At 46.6% G+C, this 26,953-nt stretch overlaps 1 protein-coding gene across 1 annotated transcript in view; it reads right to left on the bottom strand.

Moving 5' to 3' along the window:
* Positions 1-26,953, bottom strand: part of fsip1 (fibrous sheath interacting protein 1) — an 816,866-nt gene that overhangs the window by 677,039 nt on the left and 112,874 nt on the right. The window contains exon 12 of the mRNA XM_070877889.1: positions 2,292-2,465. Within this exon, the coding sequence (XP_070733990.1) occupies positions 2,292-2,465 (174 nt within the window). The remainder of the gene's footprint in view (positions 1-2,291; positions 2,466-26,953) is intronic.

Here is a 26,953-nt window from a genome sequence, read left to right as displayed (position 1 = left end):
AATGTTAAAAATAAACATAAACATTTACCTTGAACTCACCAGTTATTTCAAAAGTAAAAGCTTACAGATCATTCAAAAATGTACTCAACATTACAACACAGTATTTTATGCCACTAGAAATAAAATATCAGGGAATTGCTAAGTAATTCTGTAATGCTTTTCATAACAGTTTACCTCATAGCCTGAAAGCCATCATTAGTTTGTAACAGTTAATTATTTTTCTCTAACATGACGAGTCATGAATAGTTTTGCAGCTGCAAGGTATAATTTGTTTTTAAGCAAGTGCGTAGCTCCTCCATGGTTTGCGCACAAACACACCACATAATGATAATCAAGCATACAGATCAGATGGTCTCAGGTTCAAATCTCCAGGTCAGTGTTAAACTAGCTGATCGCAGCTTGGGCAGCATTAGAGTGCTGCATATGGCCTATCTGCACACCTGTGCTGAGGAGGAGGGAAAGGGAAAATTCAGCTCGGGTTTCTGATCCTGATAGCTATCCTTTGATTTCTTGCTGGAAAGTGCACACACATGGATGTCAAGATCATTAATACCCAGTGAACAAACACACAGGAGAATGACCAATTGGATGAGGTACTGACAGTTTCTGCTGGAACTGTACCACAGCAAGAATTCATAAGAACATAAGAAATAGGAGCAGGAGTCAGTCATTCAGCTCTTGGAGCTTGCTCCGCCATTCAATAAGATCATGGCTAATCTTCTATCAAGTCCACTTTCCTGTACTATTCCCATATTCAAAGCTTTAAGGAGAGGAGCAAATACATTTTTATAAAGGGGTCAAAATTGCCCTGTGCCCCGGGAGAAAAGTGTCTTAGCGCCCCCTGAAGGCGCTAATGGGCCTCTGAAAAAGGGACAATTTCATCGCCAAAGTATCTAAAATACATTTATACAACTTTAACTGCACAAATTTAATAGCACAAAGGTGAACCCCCAAAGTATCTAAAATACATTTATACAATTTTAACTGCACAAATTTAATAGCACAAATGTGGGAAATATATATGGGTCTGTAAATTCATCATTCTAACATATTTCCCACATGAAAACATGCCATTTTAAAACTACAGTATGTGCATGTAAAAATCTTCTCCATAAATTGGATAACTTAAACATGTGGAGTAGCATCCATTACATTAAGTATAAGATTCAGCCCAGAATGAAAGATATATTTACATACTATGTTTATCATTGGATTTAAGGCCTGACCCAACTCTGGAACAAAACAGAATGCAACTCCCTGCTTTTTGCACTGATGCTACATTTGTAGTGTAAATGCACTGTAAAACAGTAAATACATATATTCTTAACTTCTTATTGAATTACACATGCAGTTTTTGAATTATTCATATTAATGCAGACTTTTAGGAATAAAATAGTGGACACTTCCAATGAAAAATGTAAAAACATGAATGTAACATACAGGGAACACAAGAAATTGATAAAAGAGATACACTATTGAACTCCTGAGTTAGGAAAACCACCATGAGAACTGGAAAACAGAACGGCATTTAAATAGTATATGTAGTGTAGATTTTAACAGAAGCAGACAAAGGTGTTGATGGTAGACTAATTTATACTTCTTGTCATGGAGTATGCTGGCCTACATATGCACAGTTGTACTCTTAGGTTTCCAAATCACAAGTTACATTTTCTTACCAACAGCTCATCTCCTAATCCAAGCAGTTAAACTTGTACTAGTAGGTGTTAAGTGTTGTTGATGCGTACCATGACATAACTCATGACACTCGCTGCTTAAGGGGCATCACATCAGCACCTCACAGTACATGGAGGCAATAGACCACTCTAATGCAAGACAACCACCTTAGAAAGGTTTCACTGGAAAGGTCGCATCCAAGAACAACATGAAATCAGCAAGAAACTTATCATAAGATTGACCAAATATTGTAGACATTTATTGGTAAAAGCTGATAATTATTTTTTGCAGTTAGCTGAAATAACAAATCCTTTGGTAAATAAATTTTAGTTTCTCCAACACATTGTAGGAAAAAATTTCTAGCAGATGGTATGAACCTAGTTTCTTCTCCTATAGAACTGGAGTCATGGAAGCTACGATTTGCTCTTTTACCTACTACAATAAAAATCCTTTACCAACTAAATTCATAATTACTTAATTGACAAAATACATTAAATTTGAGTATTGTTTTTTTTAAAAAGAGCCTTTTTAATATTCTTTTCTAGGGGAGTGAATTATGTACTTTCCAAAATAAAGTATCAAGCATCTAACTTTTTTTATAGCTTGGTGTCACTTACCTGATAATTATGGGTTTGTGCACTGGACCGCGAGTTGGTAATCATAGGGAAATCCTCAGCCAAAACGAAAACCTGCAGTTTGACGTCTATCTCAGCCAACTGTTGTTGGTCCATGGGTTCTGGAGTATATCCATCTCTACCTGCCACAGATATTGCCCAGGGAACTGAGGTGTCCTACAGAACAAAAAAATACAAAGCTTCATTGTAAATTTATGAGCAGGATTAAACCTCATTTGTACAACTGAAAACCAGAGCATAAGTAGCAACCAGATGGCAAGAAAATCTATTCTATGAAACACTGGTATCACAAAAAGTAGGAAAGCCGATGGGGAAGGGGATACAGCAGCGTATAAAATGTCAGATGGTAATTAATCATTTGGGGATCAACATGTTAATATTCAGGGAGCATCAACAATGACAATATCTCAGAGTGGGTTTCATAGGCAGGAGAAGCAGTTGCATTGGTATACTGCATTCATGTTTTGGACTGCAAATTTTCTGTATGAAATTGTTAATGACCTATAACTGACAATAGTGGAAGGGAGGAAAGGCTGAATGGATAACTGAAGAACTCACCTGCAGACTGGCTTATGGTAGAGCAGAATATTAAATCCATTATCCTTTTATCTAAATTTTCTATCATTTGTTCCTAACTCTGGTTCTTATTTGAGATCCTCTAAGACTTAAGACTGCTGAGCGTTAATAAAAATTAGTACAGGTACCCCAAATTTTCCATCCTTTCTAAAATACACCATCATAGGTTGGTAAATTTTCAATTCTAAGTTAAACATTATAGTCGCAACATTTTTGGTGAACTGTCAGCCAAAACTGATGAACGATGCACATAAACTCACTAATTTACATCCTTCCTCACAATACACTCCCACTGCTGCTATGACCCTCAAAGATCATCTGCAGCCCCTATGTTACATCCCTCTAACCTCCTAGCAACCGCTCACAAAGCTCATGCAACATCGAAACAGATTGAACGGAAGCCACTAGAACATTCACACAGACTCACCTACTGTACTATGGTAGGCCTATGTGCGTAAATGTTACCCAGGCGGTAACTTTCCTGCCTTGCCTCCGTTTTCGTCTCGAAAACAGCAAAATTGAAAATCCAGTCCGACTGCTTAAGGAGACACTGAATTTTAATAAATGGTGGAAGCTTTGTTAGTTGGGGTCTCCCTAACTGACAAAGAAAAACATTATCTCATTACTACTTTATTCATATCACTGACTAAAATAAAAGTACTGCATACATGTTTCATCTAATAAGGTTTTCATTAAAGTCATTAAATTAAGTTGTCTGTTGAGCTTTGAGTGTTGCTTGATTAGAATGTTAAATTGGGCAATAAGATCAACTGCAACAAGCACAAAATCTTTTCATAGGAGAGATCAACAGCATCACAGCTATGTGCTTCTTCTTGATCTGAACCTTTCCTATTTTTCTCTTTCCAGTCGAAACACTCCCAAAACAGGAGGGAGCAGCTGCGCACAGGCGGGAGGACGCCTAAAATACTGCAACTTAATGATGTCGAGGAACGGGTGTCGGCAATAATTGGAGTAGCAGGTCGGGCAGTTGCCGGGGGCGATGCTGAGCCCCCTTTGGGTAATGAGGGTATGTACATGGATAGAGCAACTGAAGAGACTGCAATGAGTTGTATAATGAAGTAGCGGCGACCCTTCAAATGAACATATGCAATGCCACCTTCCTCATGTCACCCTGCCCCCTACCCTGCTGCTAACCACACGTATGTGTTTTTGTGCTTGCAGAAGATCAGCCACAATCATGCCAGCCTTTCCAGGTTGCATCGACCTCAGGCCATGGCGGAGATGTGGAGGCTGCAGACACAACAAACATCACTGAGCCTCTGAGCCCACCAGTTGCCCAGTCTCCACATTCGTCATCTGTTAGCAATAAGATTTTTGAGGGGTTTGAGTCTTCAGAGGCTCCCGGCCCACAGTCACCTGCAGCAACACAGTGCAAGAGGGCAATTTTGCAGGACAGCTCTCCAGAGGCTGAGTCAGCAAAGTCAGTCTGCTCAACGACACACAGACGTGGAACTGCACTTGGTGGAAATGTCCAGGGACAACATAGGAATGCACCGTGAGCTTATGGATGTATTGGGACTGATCCCAGAGAGCATCGACAAGCTGCCTGTGACTGTTGCGGTGGCAGCATCACGGATTGTCAATGCGACTCAGGACTCCAGCGAGGCCATCACTGCCCACACACAGAGGCTGGTGGCCTCGAGCAGCGACAGTGGTGTTCCAGATTGTGTGGGGCGTGTCCTTGAGCACGTTACAGCATCATCATCATAGGCAGTTCATCGAAATCGAGGAAGACTTGCTTCCACTCTAAAAGTGAGTTCTCAGGTGACTGTACAATCCAATACAGGAATTACAGTCTCTGTCAAAGGTGGGACAGACAGTCGTTGAAGGAAAGGGTGGGTGGGGACTCTGGTTTGCCGCACGCTCCTTCCGCTGTCTGCGCTTGGTTTCACCATGCACTCGGCGACGAGATTCGAGGTGCTCAGCGCCCTCCCGGATGCTCTTCCTCCATTTAGGGCGGTCTTTGGCCAGGGATTCCCAGATGTCAGTGGGGACGTTACACTTTATCAAGGAGGCTTTGAGGGTGTCCTTGAAATGTTTCCTCTGCCCACCTGGGGCTCGCTTGCCGTGTAGGAGTTCCGAGTACAGCGCTTGCTTTGGGAGTCTTGTGTCGGGCATGCGGACAATGTGGCCCGCCCAACGGAGCTGGTTGAGTGCAGTCAGTGCTTCGATGCTGGGGTTATTTGCCTGATCGAAAACACTGACGTTGGTGCGTCCAGGGGATTTGCAGGATCTTGCGGAGACATTGTTGGTGGTATTTCACCAGCGATTTGAGGTGTCTGCTGCATATGGTCCACATCTCTGAGCCATACAGGAGGACGGGTATCACTACAGCCCTGTAGACCATAAGCTTGGTGCCAGATTTGAGGGTCTGATCCTCGAACACTCTCTTCCTCAGACGACCGAAGGCTGCGCTGGCGCACTGGAGGCGGTGTTCAACTTGTGTTACAGCATCGCACGAATCGCAGGCACAAGCAACGTTTCAGCTTGGTGATGTGATGCACTCGATGACCACTCCCATCCTCTCTGCATTTCCCAATGTCCAGCGGAGAAGGGACGGTGCCGAAGCAGACCAGCAAGTTGTGGAGACATATCGTGCTCCGGTTGCTGATGTCCAGCCCTGTCGGAGAGTCAGTGCCTCCCAGGAAATGGAAGGTGCTGTCCTTCCTCAGAATGATAGCATTCCAGCTCCCACCAGTGACTTGCCAACCATGCACCATATGCGGTTGACACCCCAGCCACCAGTGATTCCTTCCGCCGATGATGAGGCACAACAGTCTGTAGCCGGGCCTTCCAGGCCAAGAGCTGGTCCAGGGCATCCTCAGATGCCGTCTGCATTGTCTGACCCTCAACACAGCAGCCCTCCAGCAGTCTTGCTGCAGGCACATAGGCCTCATTGAGGAGCAGCAGGCATGGGAGGGGGCTGACGGGAAGGAGGTGGCGGGGGGGGGGCGTGGAGAAAGTGTGTCTAAGAGCCATAAAGGACTAGCACAAATTTCAGCTCATGTGGAAATGCTGACATTGTAAATAGTTGTTGTTACACTCATAATAAATGATGAGACTGAGTACTGTGTGTAATGAGCAAGTGTGACCTTAGCTCCTTTATTTAGGTTCCAGAGTGCAGATACCTTGTGGGTGGCCTGCTTATATACTGTGCTCCCAAGGGATGCTGGGATCCCTTGGGACTCCAACAGGTGGGCCCTCTAGTGGTCAGGTGTAATCCAAGTTACAAAGGGTTAAATACATAACAGTTGTATCTTAAGAAATGGGTCAGTTTGCATTGACTTGCTGCAGGAATCAGTTTTGTGTTTATTCAGTTTTGGTTTCATCATTGTATCATTTTGGGTTATTGAGGAGGGGCAATGCTCATTATTGATGTTTATTAAAATATTTCATGCACCTTTGCCATTGGTGTCTTGTGTCTCATTGCAGAATTCAGTGTAGATGAGCCGGCATGGTGGCACAGAGTCGCGAGTCAAAGCTGCAACCCCACCTTCCCCATTCAATGATGAGCTGGCGACGTAGGGCTCTTACTGCGGTCGCATTTCCACGCTGCCTCCCCTGTGGTTGTGGTGGATCTGCAATGGGTTCTTCGCCAGGCTTGTCATTCTCATCCTCCTCCTCCTGAGGTGGTCCTGCAATCCCTACTGGCAATGCCTTGCCCCTCATAATGGCTAAGTTGTGTAGCATGCAACAAATCATACTGAATTCAGAGATCTGTTGAGGGGAGTATTGAAGGCTGCCTCCAGAGCGGTCCAGGCATCGGAAGCATTGTTTGAGCATGGCAATTGTCTGTTCGATGATGTTGCAGGTGGCTGAATGGCAGTCATTGTAGCGCTGCTCGGCTTCTGTGCTGGTGTTCATGAGCCAGCTGGCAAAGCCATAACCTTTGTCCCTGATCAGCCAGCCCTGCCCTTGTCTTTGCTGCTGAAACATTTGTGACACACTACTCTCACACAAGATGAAAGCATCATGTGCGCTCCCTGGATAGCGGGCATTCACTGTGAGGATGTGCTGCATGTGATCGCTCACCAGCTGTATGATTAGGAAGCAGTATTCCTTTCGGTTTCTGAAGACCTCTGCATTGTGTAATGGTGCTTGCAAGGCGACATATGTGCAGTCAATGGCTCCATGAAGCTTGCGGAAGCCTTCAATTCTTACAAAACCGAAAGCACTCTCATTCTGGCTGTCCCTGCTCATTGGGAACTTTATGAAGACAATTCTGCGTGCGTACAGTGCCCTTGTAACCTGGCGAATGCAGCAATGTGCAGCATGCTGAGAGATGCTGCATATGTGTGGAAAGTGTGAGGTCATGCACTTTGGCAGACAAAATCAAAGAGCAAGTTATTATTTAAATGGAGAAAGATTGCAACGTGTTGCAGTACAGCGGGACCTGGGGGTACCTGCGCATGAAACACAAAAGGATAGTATGCAGGTACAGCAAGTGATCAGGAAGGCCAATGGAATCTTGGCCTTCATTGCAAAGGGGATGGAGTATAAAAGCAGGGAAGTTGTACAGGGTATTGGTGAGGCCATACCTGGAATACTGCGTGCAGTTTTGGTTTCCATATTTACGAAAGGATATACTTGCTTTGGAGGCAGTTCAGAGAAGGTTCACAAGGTTAATTCCAGAGATGAGGGGGTTGACTTATGAGGAAAGGTTGAGTAGTTTGGGCCTCTACTCATTGGAATTCAGAAGAATGAGAGGTGATCTTATCGAAACATATAAGGTTATGAGAGGGCTTGACAAGGTGGATGCAGAGAGGATGCTTCCACTGATGGGGGAGACTAGAACTAGAGAGCATGATCTTAGAATAAGGATCCGCCCATTTAAAACTGAGATGAGGAGAAATTTCTTCTCTCAGAGGGTTGTAAATCTGTGTAATTCGCTGACAGAAATAGACAGTTTCTTAAACGATAAAGGAATAAGGTGTTATGGAGAACGGGCAAGGAAGTGGACCTGGGTCCATGATTGGATCAGCCATGATCGTATTAAATGGCGGAGCAGGCTTGAAAGGCCATATGGCCTACTCCTGCTCCTATTTCTTATGTTCTTATGTTCTTATGTCACCTGCTGTTGCCTGGAAGGAGTCGGAGGCATAGAAGGCCATCGCCACAGTCACCTTCACCTTGATGGACAACACAGTCCTGTTGGCGCAGGTAGACTGTAGGTCTGCCTGTATGAGCTGGCATATCTCTGTCAGCACTTCTTTTCAGAAGCGCAGCCTTCTAACGCACTGCGCCTTAGAGATGTGGAGGTATGAACAATGTTCCCTGTAAACCTGTGGGGCGTAAGGCCGCCTCCACCTACGTCTGCGATCGCTTCGAGTCTGTAGCCCAACATGGCCAAGAACTCTTGTTCCAGCTTGAAGCCGCAAGCCAATAGTAACCAGCATGATATGCTGGTGAACTGCCCCCATTGAAATCTTTCACTCACCTTGTAAGCAAAGTGTCATGGCACATAAAAGTGCCATTTGCAACTCGGAGACTCACGTGGCATTCTGCATGCAACCGCTGCAGGTACTGACAACAGAAATATAAGATCCTCCTACCTCTGTTTAAAAATGCCGCCAATAGCGCCTGTCCTGAGACCGCCTGTTTTTTTCATGCGTTTCCTGGGGTGGGCGTTAAATGAAGCATTAAGGTCATCCGGGGCGCTACCGCAGTTCTGCACGACGCCTGATGTCATAATCACGCTGAAAACGGAGGGTGGGATGGTAAGTTTTTGCACCGGAGCAAACCAATCTTCTGGCCGGGCGCTAAATCCTGGACGCCCGGCCTCATGCCCAGAAACAACATTTAACATCCCATCGGGGTGCTAAAAGAGGTGTAAATTAGCCGATAATCCAGCACTGGAACTTCACTGTCTTGCTACTCCTCTCCCCAACTTTAAAAGCCTTAGCAAAATCTTTCCATTCAATCATGTTTTCAATCGCCTTTCCTAACTGTCCCATCGGTATTCAATGTCCCCACTTTCTTACGTGAAGTGCCTTGGGACATTTTCTACATCTTTAGGGCTAATTAAGTGTTGTTGTTGATAAAGTGATTTGTTATTGATTAAATAAACAAAAAGCAAACTTAACTATATCTGGACAAATTAAGCCATTGAATACAGTTGGATCTGTGAGGCCAATGAGAAAGCTAGATATGACTTAAGGATATAACAATGTTAAAAAAAAGCACACGAGAAATGGAAATCTGTATCATCTGCTATCAAATACTCCTCTAACAAATCACATCATGAGGATAGCATTGCAACAACAAAGGAGAAATGGAGGCCCATGACAGAATTAGTATTGCGACAAATAATGGCTTTAATCCATTCACCAACATAATCAAAGATCTTGTCAACACGGTTAATGATGAAACTGCTTGAGGGGCAAAATGTTAATTATTTTTGATGCAAAGAACGCAGGGTGACAGCACTTTACAATAATTGCCAAGAGCATGTCAGATTATAGAAAACATTTAACTGAAGAATTTAGCTACCATGCATAAAAAGAAAAGCAACCAGCAAAAGACATGTCTGCTAATGAAGTAGGTTTGGTGAAATGTACCAACAAAGAAAAATCAGGAGCAATTGAAGTAAAACCACATGTGATAAGATATGATCTTTCCTTATCCACCTGCTCTAACTTAAATGAATGAGGAGTCCAGCTGCGTGGAAGAAACAAATCAGCAATGTTGGATTATATCCAAAGCATGTCTTTTTTAAAGTGTTCAGGTGGTGATTCGATTCTCTTCACTTTTTTTAAGGAGAATTGGAAGATTATGGTCAGAGCCTCCACAATTTCCACCCTTACTTCCCTCAGCAACCTAGGATTCATCCCATCCAAACCGAGTGACTTTTCTACTTTGAATGCTGCCAAAGTTTTTAGTACCTCTTCTTTATCTATTTTTATCCTATCCAATTTATCTACTACCTCCTCCTTTACTGTAACATTGACAACTCTTTAGTGAAGACAGATGCAAAGTACTAATTTGGTACTTGATCCATGCCCTCTGCCTCCAAAAGAAGATCTCCTCTTTGGTCCCTAATCGGCCCTATACTTTCTTTGACTTACCATTTTGCTTTTTATATGTTTATAAAAGACATTTAGATTCCTTTTATGGTTCCCGCTTATTTAATTGCCTCTATTATTTCCTTTTTCAGATCCCCCTGTAAGTTTTGTATTCAACTTGGCTCTCTACTGAGTTATGTACCTGAAATTTATCATAAGCCTCCTTTTTCTGTTTCATTCTAATCTCTAAGGCCGAGAAATTCTTGGCCGGCATGAGAATTGCCGGTGTCACCGCGGCCTTAGGTTAATGGTCACTGAAAATGGTCATGGCGATAGAAGAGAAAAATTCGTCTCAGGACTAAAGATTTTTACCCACTTTAACCCATCATGTAACGCAGCATGCCATCTTCCAACAGCCTCTGGAAGCAAGGCTATGAGTTCGCTAGGCATTGTGGGACATTAAAAGGCCTATGCCTTCTGAACTAATAAAAATAAAATTTAAGTAAAAACTGCAGGTTTCAGCCCTTACTGCCTTTTAAAAACAATTAAAAAGAAGTCCCAAATGGGAATCTTCAGCTCTTAAAGGTAAATTCCCCTCCCCACCTCAAAAAATGGGAAAAAAGCTTCAGCACTAACGCCAATGGCTCAGCAAGCCAGAGAAGAGGCACCCAGTGTCTCGCATGCAGCACTCCAGCTTTGTGCAGGGGATCAACACTGCAGGACAGGTTCTCTATCCACAGGGGCCAGAAGGCCCTCATGAAAGAACAATGTGGGACCACATCACTGAGGCCGTCACTGCCAGCAGTGTCGCGCCCCTCCATCTGGCTCCAGTGCCCAAAGATGCTTCATGACCACTGATCAAGGTCAGTAAATGCATCTTCAAAAGCCGTTTCCTGCCAACTGAATCACTAGCCTCACACACTTCTCAATACATGACTCCGCACCCTCCCTCCATCACTCAGTACTAATCATGAGACACGCCTCCCAATCCGAGCCCCACCTCACCCTCTTGGAGGAGAAGGTGCAGGCCATTCTTGCCAGGGACATGGCTGAGCTATTGGCCAACAGGGGCGGGGACAGAAAGGATACAAGATGTTGGTATCCTCATACGTTATCCTTTTTCTCGCATGCACCTCTTGCTTTGCCACCCTCCCATCACGACAACTCAACCCTTGTGCCTTCCTCATTTCACACACCCAAGAAATGCAGTCTGCCCAGCCGGTGGGTGATCAAGAAGAGGGAGAGGAGAGTGAAGAAGAAACACCATCACTTGATTTCATATTCCCAGCCACCAGCACCTCAAGGTGAACCAGCAAAGCTATTTGCAGTGTCCCCCACTGAAAGTCAGCAACCTTCCACCAGCCATGCTGCAGCCACTGGGGTCGCACTGTGGCATCAGTAGGATAGGCAAAGGCACACACAAGGCAGTCTCTAACGGGAATGCATGATGAGTTGATATCGTGTTGTCATATTGGATGGATAGAGGTAGAACGTTGGATTGTAAAGTTTGCTTTGTGATGGCTTTTATTTCAGCAATGTGGCCAAGAGAATGCTGCAATGGTCAGTAACAGAGGGAAGGTAATGTATGGGACAAATGTTGAAAGGGGAATTAGGGTTGTGGTCACTGGGAGATCCGCGGGCAGATGATTCGATCCCGGATATCCAGGCCAGAAAGGGGCTGTCTGGGTTGCATCCTTCCTTCTGTTTCTTCCTCTTTTGCATCTTTCTCTTCCCTCTGTGAGTGAATGGTGGAAATACTCAACAGGTCAGGCAGCATCTTGACCTGAAACGTGATCTCTGTTTCTCTCGCCAGGGATGTTGCCTGACCCATTGAGTATTTGCAGCATTTTCTGTCTTCTCAGAGGCCTTCCTTCAACATCTGAGGCCTTGCAAGCATCCAGCAGCACTCTCTGCACACTTAAAAATCTTTAACATGTATTGCAGCAAGCCACTACTTCAATAAAATTTTTAAAATCCAGTCCAAAAACTTAAATGCAACTTACCTGAAAAATGTGTGTGTCCCTTTAAGAGGTGTTGATAGCATCTCTGTGGGTCTGCTGCACGCTGGGTTTACATGATGAGCTTAGGACCCAGCGCAAAACTCAGCGCAAAGGTCAGAGTTCGCAAAGCTGACGTTAAGTCGGTGTGCATCATCTCTCCCTGATTTAAATCTGCAGGGCCATCGATCTTACCGGCAGCGCTGCCGGGCCTCGGAAAATTATGGACGCCGGGAGACCAGCTGGGGAAGGAGCGGCAGCCACTTTCTTTTCGCTACTAGTTGCCAGTAGCGGGTGGCGTAAAGCCCCAAAATTTTTAGCCCTACATCTTTAGTCATCGAGCTCTAGGTTTGGACGCCCGTCTTTTCCCCCTTGTGTGAATATGTCTAGTCTGCACCTGAACCGTCTCCTCTTTGAAGGCCTCCCATTGCTCTTTTACCTGCCAATCTTTGATTCCAATCTAGCTGGGCCACATCACTTTTCAACTCACTGAAATTAGCCCTCCTCCAGTTGAATATCTTCACATATGTTTTTTCCTTGTTTTTTTTCATAACTACTCTAAACAATGTTGATTGTGATCACTATTTCCCAAATGCTGTCCTACTGAAACATGCTCCAACTTGCCCCGCTTCATTTCCCAGAACTAGATCCAGCATTGTTTCCTTACTCATTCGGCTGGAATCATACTGACCAAGAAAGTTCTCTTGCACACATTTCAGGAATTGCTCCCTCTCTTTGTCCTTTGCACTATTTTCCCAGTATAGGTTAGGATAATTGAAGCCTCCCATTATCATTACTCTGTAGTTCTTGCATCTTTCTGCAATTTGTCTGCAAATTTGCTCCTCTATCTCTTTGGTGGTCTATAGTATGCAGCGTAATAGCTCCTCCATTGTTCCTTAATTCTAACCAAATAGATCAGAGACGGGCAAAATACAACCCAATGGATTCTATCTGGCCTGCACAGTGGTTCTCAAATTGGGGTCCTAAATCACGCAGCGACTACAAGGTAACGATCAACCGAGTCTCATTACAAGACCAGTAACCACTACCCAAGGCGGATGACCTGTTCGCAACATTAGCGGGGGGAAGTCGTTCACCAAGTTGGCCCTCCCTCCGGTACCATTTCTCCAGATACGCGTTAACCTGTCTTATCTTGCTGTACACTCAATAGCACGTGGCACTGGAAGTAATTTAGAGATTACTACATTTGAGGTCCTGCTCTTTAACCTCCTCCCTAGTTCCTGAAACTCTGTCTGTAGAACCTGAACCCTATTCCTACCTATGTCATTAGTTCCAACATAGACCAAGATTTCTGGTTGTTCCCCTTTCCCCTGCAACATGTTTACATCCATTCAGTGATGTCCTTTATCCTGGCACCAATGAGGCATTCTATCCTGGATTCCTGTGGATTTTAGTCTATTTAGTAGTCTTTCATTTGTTACTTTGTTGAAGGCTTGCTGGAAGTCCAAATACAGTGTATGATAGGGAGAGTCACAATCTATTCAATTCTAAATGAACCAGAAAAAACTTATGGAAACGTTCTCCTTGGTGGGCTCAAGTAGAAATAACGGTCCTAAAAATATGGGTCTTAAATACAAAGATAATAAAAAAGGGTGAGACTGAAAAAGAAAAAGGACAAGAATGAAACAGGACAGAAAGAAATTATAGGAACTACAAAAAGATAAAATAATGAAGAGAACAGAGGTTCAATGAAGCAAGAGAAAGAAATTCTGGATTGAGGCTGCTTTACACTCCAATTGGAGTGTTCATGTGAAGCAAAACCACTTTGCACCAATACTACAGTTACAAATGCATTCTTAGAAATTCTGTCAAGTCACAGATTATCTTGTTTGAGGGATCTAAAATATCATGCAGTGTGCTCTTTGATTCTCCATTATGTCCAGGGATGACTGTTTGCAGATGTTTCCTTGAGTCTATAGCCAGCAATGAACGTGTGCAGACAGGGATCATAAGTAGAGACGAGTTATCCATACCCCATAAAGGGGGCTGGAAGTACAATATATTACTGACTTGTTTCAATATATTTTCTTTGCGAAACCTTCCAGATGATAACTTGGGGCCGAAATTCAGTGCTACCGGGAACCTAGCGCCCCAACCACTTTTTCTCCGGAATTATCACTGCAACATTGGAGTCGGGAATGCATTTGAAATTCAGCGGATTTTTCTTTTTAAATGACGGCTGGCGGTATTGGATTCTGGGAATCGGGGCTTTGCAGCGGGGTTGCTGATTTGATTGCAGTGCATTTTCCTCGTGAAATTCAGCTGGTCTTGATGATCCCTTAATGAACCATCTGCTGAAGGCCAGGGTTTGCAGCTAGGCCCTGAGGAGAGAAGTTGTTTGATTGCAGGACATGGCTGCTGGAGCTGCTGCGAGGAGAGCAACCCGGTTCTCCGATGCCGAGCTGGAGACACTGGTGCAGACTGTGGAGGGAAGGAGGCTAGTGCTCTACCCAGATGCAGGAAGACCTACTCGGCAGGTTTTCAGTTTGGAGACTGCTATGGAGGAGGTGTCAGGGACCTCCATTCATGACCGGACGGTCACCCAGTGCAGAAAAAGGATGAATGACATCACCCGGCTGATGAATGTAAGTACCTGTTCCACCAACTGCTGACCTTCCATCTGCGAGCCTTTCCTTCATCCTTCTCTTATTTCCCATCTTCACAGTATAGTCACTCAAGCAGCATTTCACTGTTGAGGTCTCTATACATGTGTGCGTGTTCTCGTAATGGAGGCTCCCAGTTATATCTGCAGGTCAGGGACACACACTTGTGCACTCATTTCTGATGCCTCATGACACAGCTACTCAGCAACCATTCTATGTTTTGCAGGCAAAGGTTGCACACAACAATATGGAGGAAAGGTGGTCTGATGCTGCCGAGGCCGACATTCAAATACTGACCCCTTTAGAGGAGGGGGTAGAGATGCTAGTGGGCAGACATGCTGCCTTCACTGTGGCCTCCGGTACTGGCAATGCCAATCCCCCTGCGGGCAGCATGGGTAAGTAAGGCCCTCCTTTAATGCAATTTTTGGCTGAAAGCGCCTACTGTGCCTGTCCTTCTGAAAGTGTGCTGATTGCAGGCTCCATGTAGCAATTCCCTACCTCCCCTCACGGCATCTCCTGTGCCATTTATGCTTGCAGAGGAGAGGTCCACTGACAGCGAGCAAGCTGATCCTAGCACTGGTGCGCGTGGGAGGGAAGTGACGGATGACAGCCTGGACAGCACTGAAAGAATTGAGGGACGTTAGATGGAGAGGCAAGGCCTGGGCGACAGCGAGAAAGCAATGGGCATCCTGACACTCCAGAGGAGATTGTGGACACCAACCAAAATGACACGCTGGAGCCCCCGCCATCCCTTGGCAGCAACTCCCATGAGGCAGAGGACGAGGGGAACACTCCTGGCTCCAATGAGGCAGAGGGCGAGGAGGACACTGCTGGCAGCACCGCGACACTGCTTCCACTCGCATGCGCCAGCTCAGATACTGGGAGCGCGAGGTCCGATCTAGTTCATATAGCACAGGGGCGGGGGGGGCGAGTCTGCACCGAAGTTCTGCCGAGGAGGACTCGGACGAGCCCATCAATGTTGGGGCTTACGAACGAAGGGTGGAGGCCATGCATTCCCAGATGTTGGGGGCAGTGGCATGGGTGGCGGACAGGCTGTCGAAAGTGGTGAGGAGTGTGGAGGAGTCTGCCTCCCACATTGTCGACAGCTCTTCACACTCCATGGAGCCCATTATTGCCAGTGTGCCGGCGATGGACCCCCAGATGGTCCGTGCGGATCCAGCTGTGATGCACAAGGGTGAGAAATAATGTGTTGTTGTTTTTTGGCACCGTTTCTTTTGATGAAAGAAATCTTTACTTTGTGTTGATATATGTGGCCAGGTTTCGGGTGAAACAAATTTTTATTTTCTGTTTATATATCTGGGCTGGTGTATCATTTAACGGGTGGCCATGTAAAGGCGAAGCTGAAGGGTGATGTGGGCTTCAAATTAAGTAAAACGAGCAGAAATCAGATGGCTCTCCACCTCCCTTGCAGGGTTGGAATGGCGATGACACCTCCTGGGGTGCTGCCGATGGGCATCCTGGTCCTCCTCCTCCTCCTCCTCCTCCTTTTGCTGCGCGTCCTCCTGAGGTGGAACTGTTGGATCCACCCCCAGCGGCAGACCCCTCATGATGGCAACAGACCACGACGAAAATGGAGACCCGCTCAGGCAAGTATTGCAATGCACCACCAGAGCGATGCCTATACAGTGCTCAATTAGGCACCTGGTGGTGGAATGAGCATCGTTGTGCGAGTGTTCGGCAGCAATCCTGGGGTTCTGAAGGGGAGTCATGAACCATGTGGACAGGGCATATCCCTTGTCCCCAAGCAGCCATCCACAATCCTGGTTTGGCCCTGAGAAGATGGCGGGCACACTGCTCTGGCGCACGATGAAGGAATCGTAGCTGCTGCCTGGGTACCAGGCATCGACTGCCAATATCCTGCGCTGGTGGTCGCACACCAGCTGCACATTCAGGGGGCTGGATTTTCATCATTTAGCCTTACCACTGGTTTTTCCAGTGGTATTTTGGTGCTATTTAAAAATCGCATTTTTTTTACCACCGAAATACCACTTTCACTCGAGGCTATTTTCATCAAATATGACCAGTGGTAGGGCTAACTTATTTCGTTCTTATTTTTGATCGTGCAAAACAAGTAAAATGGGTGCTATTTTTGCATATGCGCGGTATTTCTGCGTTTTTTTTGCGGGTCGTTGTCAGCAGCGTTGTCAGCAGTATCCGACCGCTCCTCCTTTCCCCGACATGGCCTTACCTCCATCACAAATTCCCACTCGTCACTGTGAATCCCTTGGAGATGGGAAGCTTGTTGATCACCACACGGATTGGAACACTCGCGGGGTTTTCGATGGCCAAGGTCTCGGTTTTCGAGCAGCCAGTCCGGTGCTCCCTGAGGCCGGATCGGCGTGCTGCATCCCGGGGTCCGGCAACTCCTCCTCTCCCCACTGCCTCCGGTGCCGACTGCGTCCTGAGGTCCAGCCACTCCTCCTCTCCCCACTGCCTCCGGTGCTCCCTCCGAGGCCGGGTCGGCATGCTATCTGCATTTTCTGTTTTCACCGCATACATGCAATAAAAGCAACACTTGAGAATCTCATGGCAGTAAGTAAAATGCACTGTGATGTTTTGTAAAACTGAGGCGCGACTTGTGATGATAGTTAAAATGGGACAGAAATCTTGTAAATGAGTCTGCAACAGAGGGCTGTCAGTTCCAATGAAAAGTCAGCATCAGTGAACACTTTGATCACAATGATCAAAAATGTTCACGTTCACGTAAATGCAACACTAAGACACAATTAGCACAGCTAATATGAGCAGTGCAGAGGAGCTTCTCTGGTTTGTAACAGAAACAGAACCTTTTCTCAAATTAGTTCTTTCCCGCCAATTCTGGTCAGGTGACAGGGTCAGGGGGCGCAGAGAGAATGGGAGATTGAGAGAGAGAGAGAGGAAGACATCACTATTGAGGAAGATGAAGGAATATTGAAATCAAATTAAATCAGATTAAATATGCAGTATTTGGAGCAACATTCAGAGCAACCCAACATTCGGAGCAACCTCAGTATTCGGAGCAACCCCAGCCAGAGCTTCGACCTCAAATGGTGGGCCATCAAAGAGCTCAAAAATTTAATTTGGAGGCACTGGTAGCGGAAGTCGAGGTGCAGTGGGGACAACTGTCCAGGGGTGGCAGGGGAAAGGCCCCACCACCTGTAGGGCGCAGAATTTGGTCGGCAATAGCTGAGGCTATGACCGTAGTTGATCAGATCCACCGAGGGGGCCAGCAGTGCCGGAAACAGTGGAGTGACCTAGTTGTGTCCGCGAGAGTAAGTTTTATTTCTATTCATGTACTCCTTGCACGTGTTTATGTGGGTAGGATTAATGTTGCACCTTATTTGGCTTGAATGATTTTATTAAGATGGCTTTCTGACATATTAAAAGATGTTTTTTCTGCACTTCGATGTCTTCCTCATGAACCACATGCAGCTTAATGGGACAGATTTTTTAATTACCGTATTAAATGCACACAGTATGTTACAAGGGCTTTGACGGCTATCTGTGTGTGCCACAGCAGCAGAAGGGCAATTTGCTTAAGCATTGCTATTTTTGCAGGGGAAACTATCTACAAATCGGGCCGAGCAGCGGCGCACAGGGGGGGGGGGGGGTGACCCACCCAAATTCATAAAGTTAATCGAGGCGGAGGAACGTGCAGCAGCCGTGGTGGGTGCCCATGACAGGACGGCTACCCATGGGGGTGCTGATCCTGCAGCTGAAGCTAAGTAATGAAAAATCCGCGAGCTGTGTTGGAGTTATGTCATTTAATGTTTGTATCATGTAATAGAGTATGTAGTCGATGTGAATTCGGCTGAGGGTAATTTCAGGTTAGGGTTAGGGTAATTTCGTGTAGTATCTCTCGACAACATATAATGCAGTAGTGGTGGTGCTTCAAATAAGCCTGCGTTCTCATATCACCCTTCCCTCTCCCCTGCTGCTAATCACTTGTACGTTGTTTTCTATTTTGCAGATGAGGAGATGCATACAACTCAATGGTACCTGGTATGAGACGAGAACCAAGAGAAGGAGAGAGAGGAAGATCAGGGGCTTGTTCTTCATCTTGAAGAAATAGATGAAGAAGCTGTTGCGGGGGTGGGGGGGGGGGGGGAGGTGGCTGTTGTCAGTGGGGTTGGAGGGGAGGAGGAGGAGCAGGGGTTGGGGCTGCAGATAGAGGAGCATGTGTTTTTAGTGGGACAAGCAGGGGATTATTTTACCTGCGGCCAACACTCCCTTGGATGCATCCACCTTCCATGGGTTCACCGTCACAGATGCAGTGGAATCAAGTGGTGTGCAGCAACGCACCCCTAGCGCACAACCCCATATGTCGCCTCCACGGAGGTTGAGTCGGCAAAGCGAGCATGCTAACAGACAGGCTGTGGCAAACCTGGGAATGGTGGGACTGTCGAGGGAGAGCATCGATCAAGGTTGAGAGCTCCTCCGGGTTCTGGGAGGAATTTCTGACAACATCGCCACGCAATCTGCCCGACAATCGGCAGACATGTTGGAGCTGACTGCAGCGATGAGGGAAGTAAGCGAGTCTGTCAATGCCCTGGGGAAATTGATGGTCTCGCATTTTGGCACTGCATCCCCAAATGTCTTACCACCCAGACTGACAGCACCTGTGGGTGGGAAGGTAGAACTGTCTTCCGACTCAGAAGCCGGGACTTCCATACATGACAACAGCAGCACTCTGGATACCTTGCTGCATAATGTCCTGGTCCCAATGCGGGCAGGGGCAGTGGTAGAAGTACGGGGGGGAAATGTTCTGGGGTGAAGATGGAGGGGGGGTGGGGGGAAGGTGGGAAAGGCAGTGGGAGTCTTGGCCACAGGTAAAAGAGGTGCAGAGTGGGGGCTGATGTTTTATTGCTGTTTTTGTTCTTGCTGTTGATGTTGTAGTTCTTGTAGTTGTTCTTGTGTTATTGTTGCAAAAAATCTTAAATCGTTGAAGTAAAAAAATTATTTATTTATTGACTTTTATATTTTTCAAAGTTTACAACATTTTATAAAATTTTGTTAAACCTAACCATTCTTGTACTGTGTCTAACTTTTAGAAAATGAAGGGTAAAACTCAACAATGGAGTGGACAATAAAGGTGAAACGTAACTCTCACTGTTAAAGCAAAGCGTTGATTTATGAGCTGCTGATGTTCTCAAAATGCTCTCAAATTGTCCTCAAATGTCCTCAAATTTTCTCAAATAATCCACTTAAAGCCTTACATAACCTTAAAATCAAACTCTGAACTCACATAATGTCTGTATAAACTCAGCCTTCTCACATGTGGAATGGACTGCAGCTCCATTTTTAAAAATGGCATCCGTAGCACTGGATTCGATCAGATAATAACAGATGAGACTGCACTTTTCTCGGTGGTAAAATAGGCCAATGGTAAAAATGGTGGTATTAATGAATTTACCACTGGTGTAATTTTCGGTAGTATTTCAGTGTTGCACACTAATAACGTCATAAAAATGGCAAAAACATAGGATCGGTGGTATTTTTTAACACCGGTGGTATTTCAGTATTAAATTATGAAATTGGCGATATTTCAGTGGTAATCTGCGATGAGTTTACCACTGGTGGTATTTTCGGTGGTAAATGATCAAAATAACTGACAAAAATCCAGCCCAGGGAGTGGAACCCCTTTCTGTTAATGTAAATGTCAGAGTGGTGTTGTGGCGCCCTCAGGGCGACATGTGTGCAGTCAATAGCCCCCTGCACCCTGGGGAGCCTTGCAATGCGGACAAATCCAGCCTGCCGCTCCTTGCTTCTCTCTCGACATGGGGAAGGAGATGTAATCAACTCTTCTTTATAGAGGGCATCGGTCACTGCTGGATGGAGCAATGGACAGCAAACTGGGAAATATTCAAAATGTCTGCCGTTGGAGATTGGAATGAGCCAGTCACGTAAAGGTTCAGCGCGATGGTCACCTTTGTCTCGATGCTGAGAGCTGTCCTCAGCCTTGTCTGAGGCTGCAAATCTGCCCGCAAGGCAGGATGCCCTTCCTAAACCTCAGCCTTCGCACACATTGCTCATCGCTGAGCTGCAGGAAGGAAAACTGAGGTCGGTACACCCTGGCACGTTAGTGCATCCTTGGCCCATGTCTGTGCTGGGCCCCTCCGATGGCAGCTGGCTGATTCCCTTCCTCCTCATGCTCTTGATCTTCCTCAGCCTCTGGAGGCTGAAACTGGCAAGCCTCAGGCTCCTCGCCCACTACCTGGTGTGTTGGGTCAGCATACCTGACCCCTCCTCCTGACACCACCTCCTTCCTGCCCAGGCTCTCTGCGTTCAGGTCTGTGCCCATCTCCAGCTCCTTCTCCATGCTGGGCAGCCATGGCTGCTGCCACCCTTGCCCTCTGCCTCTCAGCCCGTTGCTGACGGCGCCGCCTTCTCCTGCATGCCTCCCTACCTCGCACAATCTGGACAAGGCGTTCCCCTGCCAACAGAGCTCAGCGCGTTTTCAGCCTGAACTGTCACTTAGAGGCCTCTGTGCAGAAATGAATGAGGCCCCCAGGCCACTGGTAGTGACTGAGAGTGTAAAACACCACTTTTTAGAAGTTGACAAAAGTCCTCAACAATTTTTGCAACTCCCAAAGCAGTTTGAACAACTCCACAAAGTCTTCAGCCACAAATACGGCAATTTGAACAAAACTCCGTTCTGCTCTGGCTGTATCGAGCAGCCTGGCTCCGTGCTCCAACACAAAGAGCTGTCGGGGGTACCGCCAGGAATCAGGTAGGCCTTTTTATGCTGAAGTTCGGGCGAGGAGCGGAGCAGCAGTGGTGCGCACTATGATTGCTGGTGGTAATATGTCCTTACTATACAGTATAAATGCACACGAGGCCCATACTTGAGAGAAGATCACTCTGTGACCAGTTACCTTTATTACCACGACCTCAAAAGCCAGATGGTGGGTGGAGCTTCCCCTTTTATACCGGAAAGTCCAGGTTAGGAGTGTCTCCTACAAGTTCGCCCCCTGTGGTCAGTGTTCTCAAGGTGTACAACTTAGGTCAGCTTATACATGGGTTACAATGACAGTTGAATACATGCCATCACCTCCCTCCCAAAGTCTTATTGGGATCACAGGTTAAGTCTCTCTGGTGGTTTACGCTCCCTTGTAGTGCACCTGAGTTGGGGCTCCGGTTGTTGGGAGCTGGCCTGAGTGTCTGCTTTTTGCGGTGCCTCAGGCCTGTCCGGATTGCCCACAGTGATTGGGCTCTCCTCCACTTGGTTCCGGTATTCGGTCACCTGTGGTGGAGTAAACTCTACGTCGTGTTCTTCCTCTGCTTCTTCTATGGGGTTGCTGAACCTCCTTTTTGTTTGATCCACGTGTTTGCGGCAGATTTGTCCATTGGTAAGTTTAATTACCAAAACCTATTCCCCTCTTTGACAATCACAGTGCCTGCATGCCATTTGGGCCCTGCAGTATAATTAAGGACAAAAACAGGTTCATTGACATCAATACATCGCGCCCTCGCATTCCTGCCATGGTAGTCACATCGTGACTGATGCCTGCTCTCAATCATTTCTTTCATAGTAGGGTGTATAAGGGATAACCTGGTTTTGAGCGTCCTTTTCATTAGCAGCTCTGCGGGTGGAACCCCTGTGAGCAAGTGTGGTCGGGATCTATTGGCCAACAGGAGGCGTGATAAGCGGCTTTGTAGGGAACCCCCTTGGATTCTGAGTATCCCGTTTGATTATCTGCACTGCTCGTTCCGCCTGGCCGTTTGAAGCTGGCTTGAACGGTGCCGTTCTGACATGGTTGATTCTATTGCCTGCCATGAAGTCCTGGAATTCAGTGCTTGTGAAGCAAGGGCCATTGTCGCTGACCAAGACAAACATTGCCCATAGACTTTCTACCGTGGCAGAGGATGTGCTTGAATTAAAAATGGCACACTCAATCCATTTGGAGTAGGCGTCCACTACAACCAAAACATTTTTCCCATGAAAGGACCTGCGTAGTCCACATGAATGCGTGACCATGACTTGGGCCAGGACCAGGGTCTAAGGGGGGCTTCCCTGGGTGCGTTGCCCAGCTGAGCACACGTGTTGCACTTGCGTACACAAAGTTCCAGGTCTGCATCTATCCCTGGCCACCAAACATGTGACCTGGCAATTGCCTTCATCATGACAATGCCCAGGTGCTCATTGTGAAGTTCTCTGATAAACACCTCTCTGCCCCTCTGGGGCATGACTTCTCGGTTTCCCCACAGTAGGCAATCGACTGAATCGAGAGATCATGCTTGCGCCCATGAAACGGTTTAAATTTCTCAGGGCATGCCCCGTACGTGGCTACCCAGTCCCCATTCAGGACACATTTCTTAACTAAAGACAGTAGCAGGTCTTTATTTGTCCAGACTTTAATCTGACGAGCTGTCACAGGTAAGTCTTCGCTTTCGAAAGCTTCAACAGCCATGACCATCTCAGCATCATGCTCAGTTGCCCCCTCAGTGGTGGCTCGTGGGAGCCTGCTGAGTGCATCGGTGCAGTTTTCAGTGCCCGGTCTGTGCCAAATTGTGTAGTCATAGGCGGCTAACGTAAGTGCCCACCTCTGTATACAGGCCAATGCATTCGCATTTATGGCCTTGTTGTCGGCCAAAAGGGACGTTAGGGGTTTGTGATCTGTCTCCAGCTCAAATTTCCTACTAAACAGGTACTGGTGCATTTTTATTTACTGCATATACACATGCTAGCACTTCCTTTTCTACCATCCCGTAGCCCCTTTCTGTCTGGGACAGACTTCTGGAGGCATAAGCTACCGGCTGTAACTGACCATTGGCATTCACATGCTGCAACACACACCCGACCCCACAGGACGATGCATCGCACGTAAAAACTAGTTTCTTACACGGGTCATATAACGTTAACAGTTTGTTGGAGCATAACAAATTGCGTGCTCTATCAAAAGCCCTTTCCTGGCTGTCCCCCCAGACCCAATCACGACCTTTGCGTAGGAGCACGTGTAGCGGCTCTAACAGCATGCTCAATTTAGGAAGAAAGTTGCTAAAATAGTTCAGGAGCCGCAGGAACGAACGCAGCTCCGTCGTGTTACGGGGTCTGGGTGCTCTCTGGATCGCTTAATTTTGGACGCAGTTGGTCTGATCCCATCTGCTGCTACCCTCCTCCCCAGGAATTCTACATCTGGAGCTAAGAAGATGCACTTCGTCTTTTTCAGTCGCAGCCCTACCCGATCCAGTCTGCGTAGCACCTCCTCCAGGTTGTGGAGGTGTTCTTCAGTCTCGCAACCCGTGATGAGGATGTCGTCTTGAAAAATCACCGTCCTTGGAATCGACTTGAGGAGGCTTTTCATATTTCGCTGAAAGATCGCGGCGGCCGAACGAATCCTGAATGGACATCTGTTATACTCAAACAACCCCTTGTGTGTCGTGATGGTGATCAGCTTCTTCGACTCACTCGCCAGCTCCTGGGTCATGTAAGCAGAGGTCAGGTCCAATTTTGAAAAAAGTTTACCACCGGATAGCGTCGCAAAGAGGTCCTCTGCTCTCAGTAGCGGGTACTGGTCTTGGAGTGACACCCGATTGATGGTGGCCTTGTAATCGCCACATATCCTGACCGACCCATCCGCCTTGAGCACCGGCACGATCGGGCTCACCCAGTCACTAAATTCGACTGGCGAAGTGATGCCTTCTCTCAGCAGGCGGTCCAATTCGCATTCTATCTTTTCCTGCATCACGTACGGCACCATTCTGGCCTTGTGGTATACTGGCCTGGTGTCCAGGTTTATGTGAATCACTATCTTGGTCCCCATGAAAGTGCCGATGCCGGGTTGAAATAATGAGTCAAATTAGTCCAGGACCTGTGAGCATAATACTCGCTCCACAGAAGAAATTGCATCGACATAGCCTCATTTCCAGTTCATGACAGCAAGCCAACTCCTCCCCAATATTGCAGGACCATCCCCCGGGACAATCCAGAGTGACAATCTGTTCTCCGAATCTTTGTCGGTCACGACTACCGTGGCACTGCCTAGCACCGGAATGATCTCCTTTGTATATGTCCGTAGCAGTGCGTCAATCGGCAATAATTTTGGCCTCCTGGCCTTGGACACCCACAACCTTTCGAACTGTTTGATACTCATCAGGGACTGACTGGCCCCCGTGTCCAGCTCCATTAGTACTGGGATGCCACTGAGGAGCACTTTCATCATTATTGTTGGCGTTCTGGTATATGAACTGTATATGTGCTCCACATGAACTCGCTGAACTTCAGCTTCCAGCGATTTCCCCCAGTATTCATTTGGTCACGTAGGGCTTACATCAGGCCCGTCCTCCTCATACATCAACCTGGCTTCCTGCACATACGTGCCAAGTGACCGCTGACATTGCAGTTTCTGCAGGTATATTGCTGATACCTGCAAGCTCTGGCTGGGTGTTTGCCTCCACACCTCCAGCATGAGCTAGAGGCCCCATTGTCGGAAACAAAAGGTCCATTACCCGTCGATCGTCTCTGACTGTCTCTGTAACTGTCCTTAAGCGCACCATTAACAGGTGTTGATGGCCCCATTACTGGCCGCATTGTCCATTGCGATGGCATGAATCGCCGTTCAGCTAGCCATTGTCTCTGTTGAATTCCCCCTTTGGGTTCAACTGCATGCTGGGCATGTCCAATTGCCCTTGTCTGCCTAGAGAACTGTGTGCCACGTTAACAATGTTGACTCCCTGTTCGTTTGCCGCATTTGAGCCAAGATTGTTGCCATAAATCATTCTGGTCTCTTCCTCCCCTGAGATAATTTTCTGGGCTATCATAGCCGCCACTTCCAAGGTCAAGTCTTTGGTCTCAATCAGTTTCCTGAAAACCCCAGCATGGTCGATGCCCTCAATAAAAAAGTCTCGCAGCATCTCCGCTCTGCATACATCTGGGAACTTACATAGGTTCGCCAGTCGCCTGAGATCTGCCACGAAGTCTAGAACGCTTTGCCCTTCTCGCCGCCGGTGCGTGTAAAACCGGTGTCTCGCCATGTGCATGCTGCTCGCCGGTTTAAGGTGTTCCCCGATCAACTTACTGAGTTCTTCGAATGTCTTGTCCGCCGGCTTCTTTAGTGCTAGAAGATCCTTCATCAGGGAGTACTTTCTGGATCCACAAACAGTCAGATGAGCCCTGCGTTTGTCGGCCGAATCCTGTCCCAACCATTCCGTCGTGACAAAACTTTGCTGTAGTCTCTCAATAAAGTCGTCCCAATCATCACCAACACAGTACCTCTCTTCTGTGCTGCTAGTGGCCATGCTCGCGTGGTTTAAATCTCAGTTTCTTGTCGCCAATAATATGTCCTTACTATACAGTATAAATGCACACAAGGCCCATACTTGAGAAAAGATCACTCTGTGACCTGTACCTTTATTACCAAGACCTCAAGAGGCAGACGGTGGGTGGAGCTTCCCCTTTTATACCGGAAAGTCCAGGTTAGAAGTGTCTTCCACAAGTTCGCCCCCTCTGGTCAGTGTTCTCAAGGTGTACAACTTGGGTCAGCTTATACATGGGTTACAATGACAGTTGAACACATGACACCACGGAAGACATCACCGCCATAACAAGAGCCTCGCTGAATTTCTGTTGCGGCGGCCATTTCAGCAAAAAACGGCAGCAGCTGGACTTCGCCGCATTGCCACAATCCAGCGGTAACGGCCTTTATTCGGGAGCTAAATTTCGGCCCCTTATCTCCTATTTTGAATACCTTTTGAGGATTGCGGTGCTTACTAGCACTGGGATTGCTTCAACCAGAAACCCTAAGCTAGGGGATTTCTATCGGAGTGGAGTCTCAAGTTACTAGATCTATACTTGCTAACTTGGAGAGATTGGGTGCAATCTACTTGCCACTGATTCCATCCCCTCCCCAGCCACCATGCTTAGCTGAACCAGACATTTCAGAACCTCAATATCTTGTTTGACCCTGAACTGAGCTTTTAACCCCATGTCTTCACCATCACAAAGACTTCCAGGGACTAATGCACGAAGCGATCGCTTCGCTGACTTGCCGCCAGTTCTGGATGCAAGTCCAATTTCTCAGCCTACATGCGTGACATCATCTATCGGTCAAAAATCAGGATATCGTATTAATTGGTACATTCAAAATGTGGTTCCATGCAAAACTATCCAGCAAGGCTATACTTTTATAATGAATAAATCACATTTTCAATAAGCCTGAAAAACACTTTCCAAATCTAAATGATTCTTAGTCCAGGTTTGAGTTTTCTTTCATCTGAATTGTTTTAAATATTTTACATACCATAAAAGCACAAAATATAGCACCCACCCAAGAAAATGGAGTGTAATAATCAAACTAGTATGAAAAATGTATGGGATTTCTAAGTGAGGAAAGTTCTTAACTGAATTATTTCAAACTTACATAAAATAGTCTCTGCAGTTGGATATTTCAAAAGTTACTACTTTATCGGAAGGAAATCAGCTCTAA

This window comes from Pristiophorus japonicus, chromosome 4 (genome assembly GCF_044704955.1).
Source record: "Pristiophorus japonicus isolate sPriJap1 chromosome 4, sPriJap1.hap1, whole genome shotgun sequence".
NCBI lineage: Eukaryota > Metazoa > Chordata > Chondrichthyes > Pristiophoridae > Pristiophorus > Pristiophorus japonicus.
This window is presented reverse-complemented; position numbering and strand designations above follow the sequence as displayed.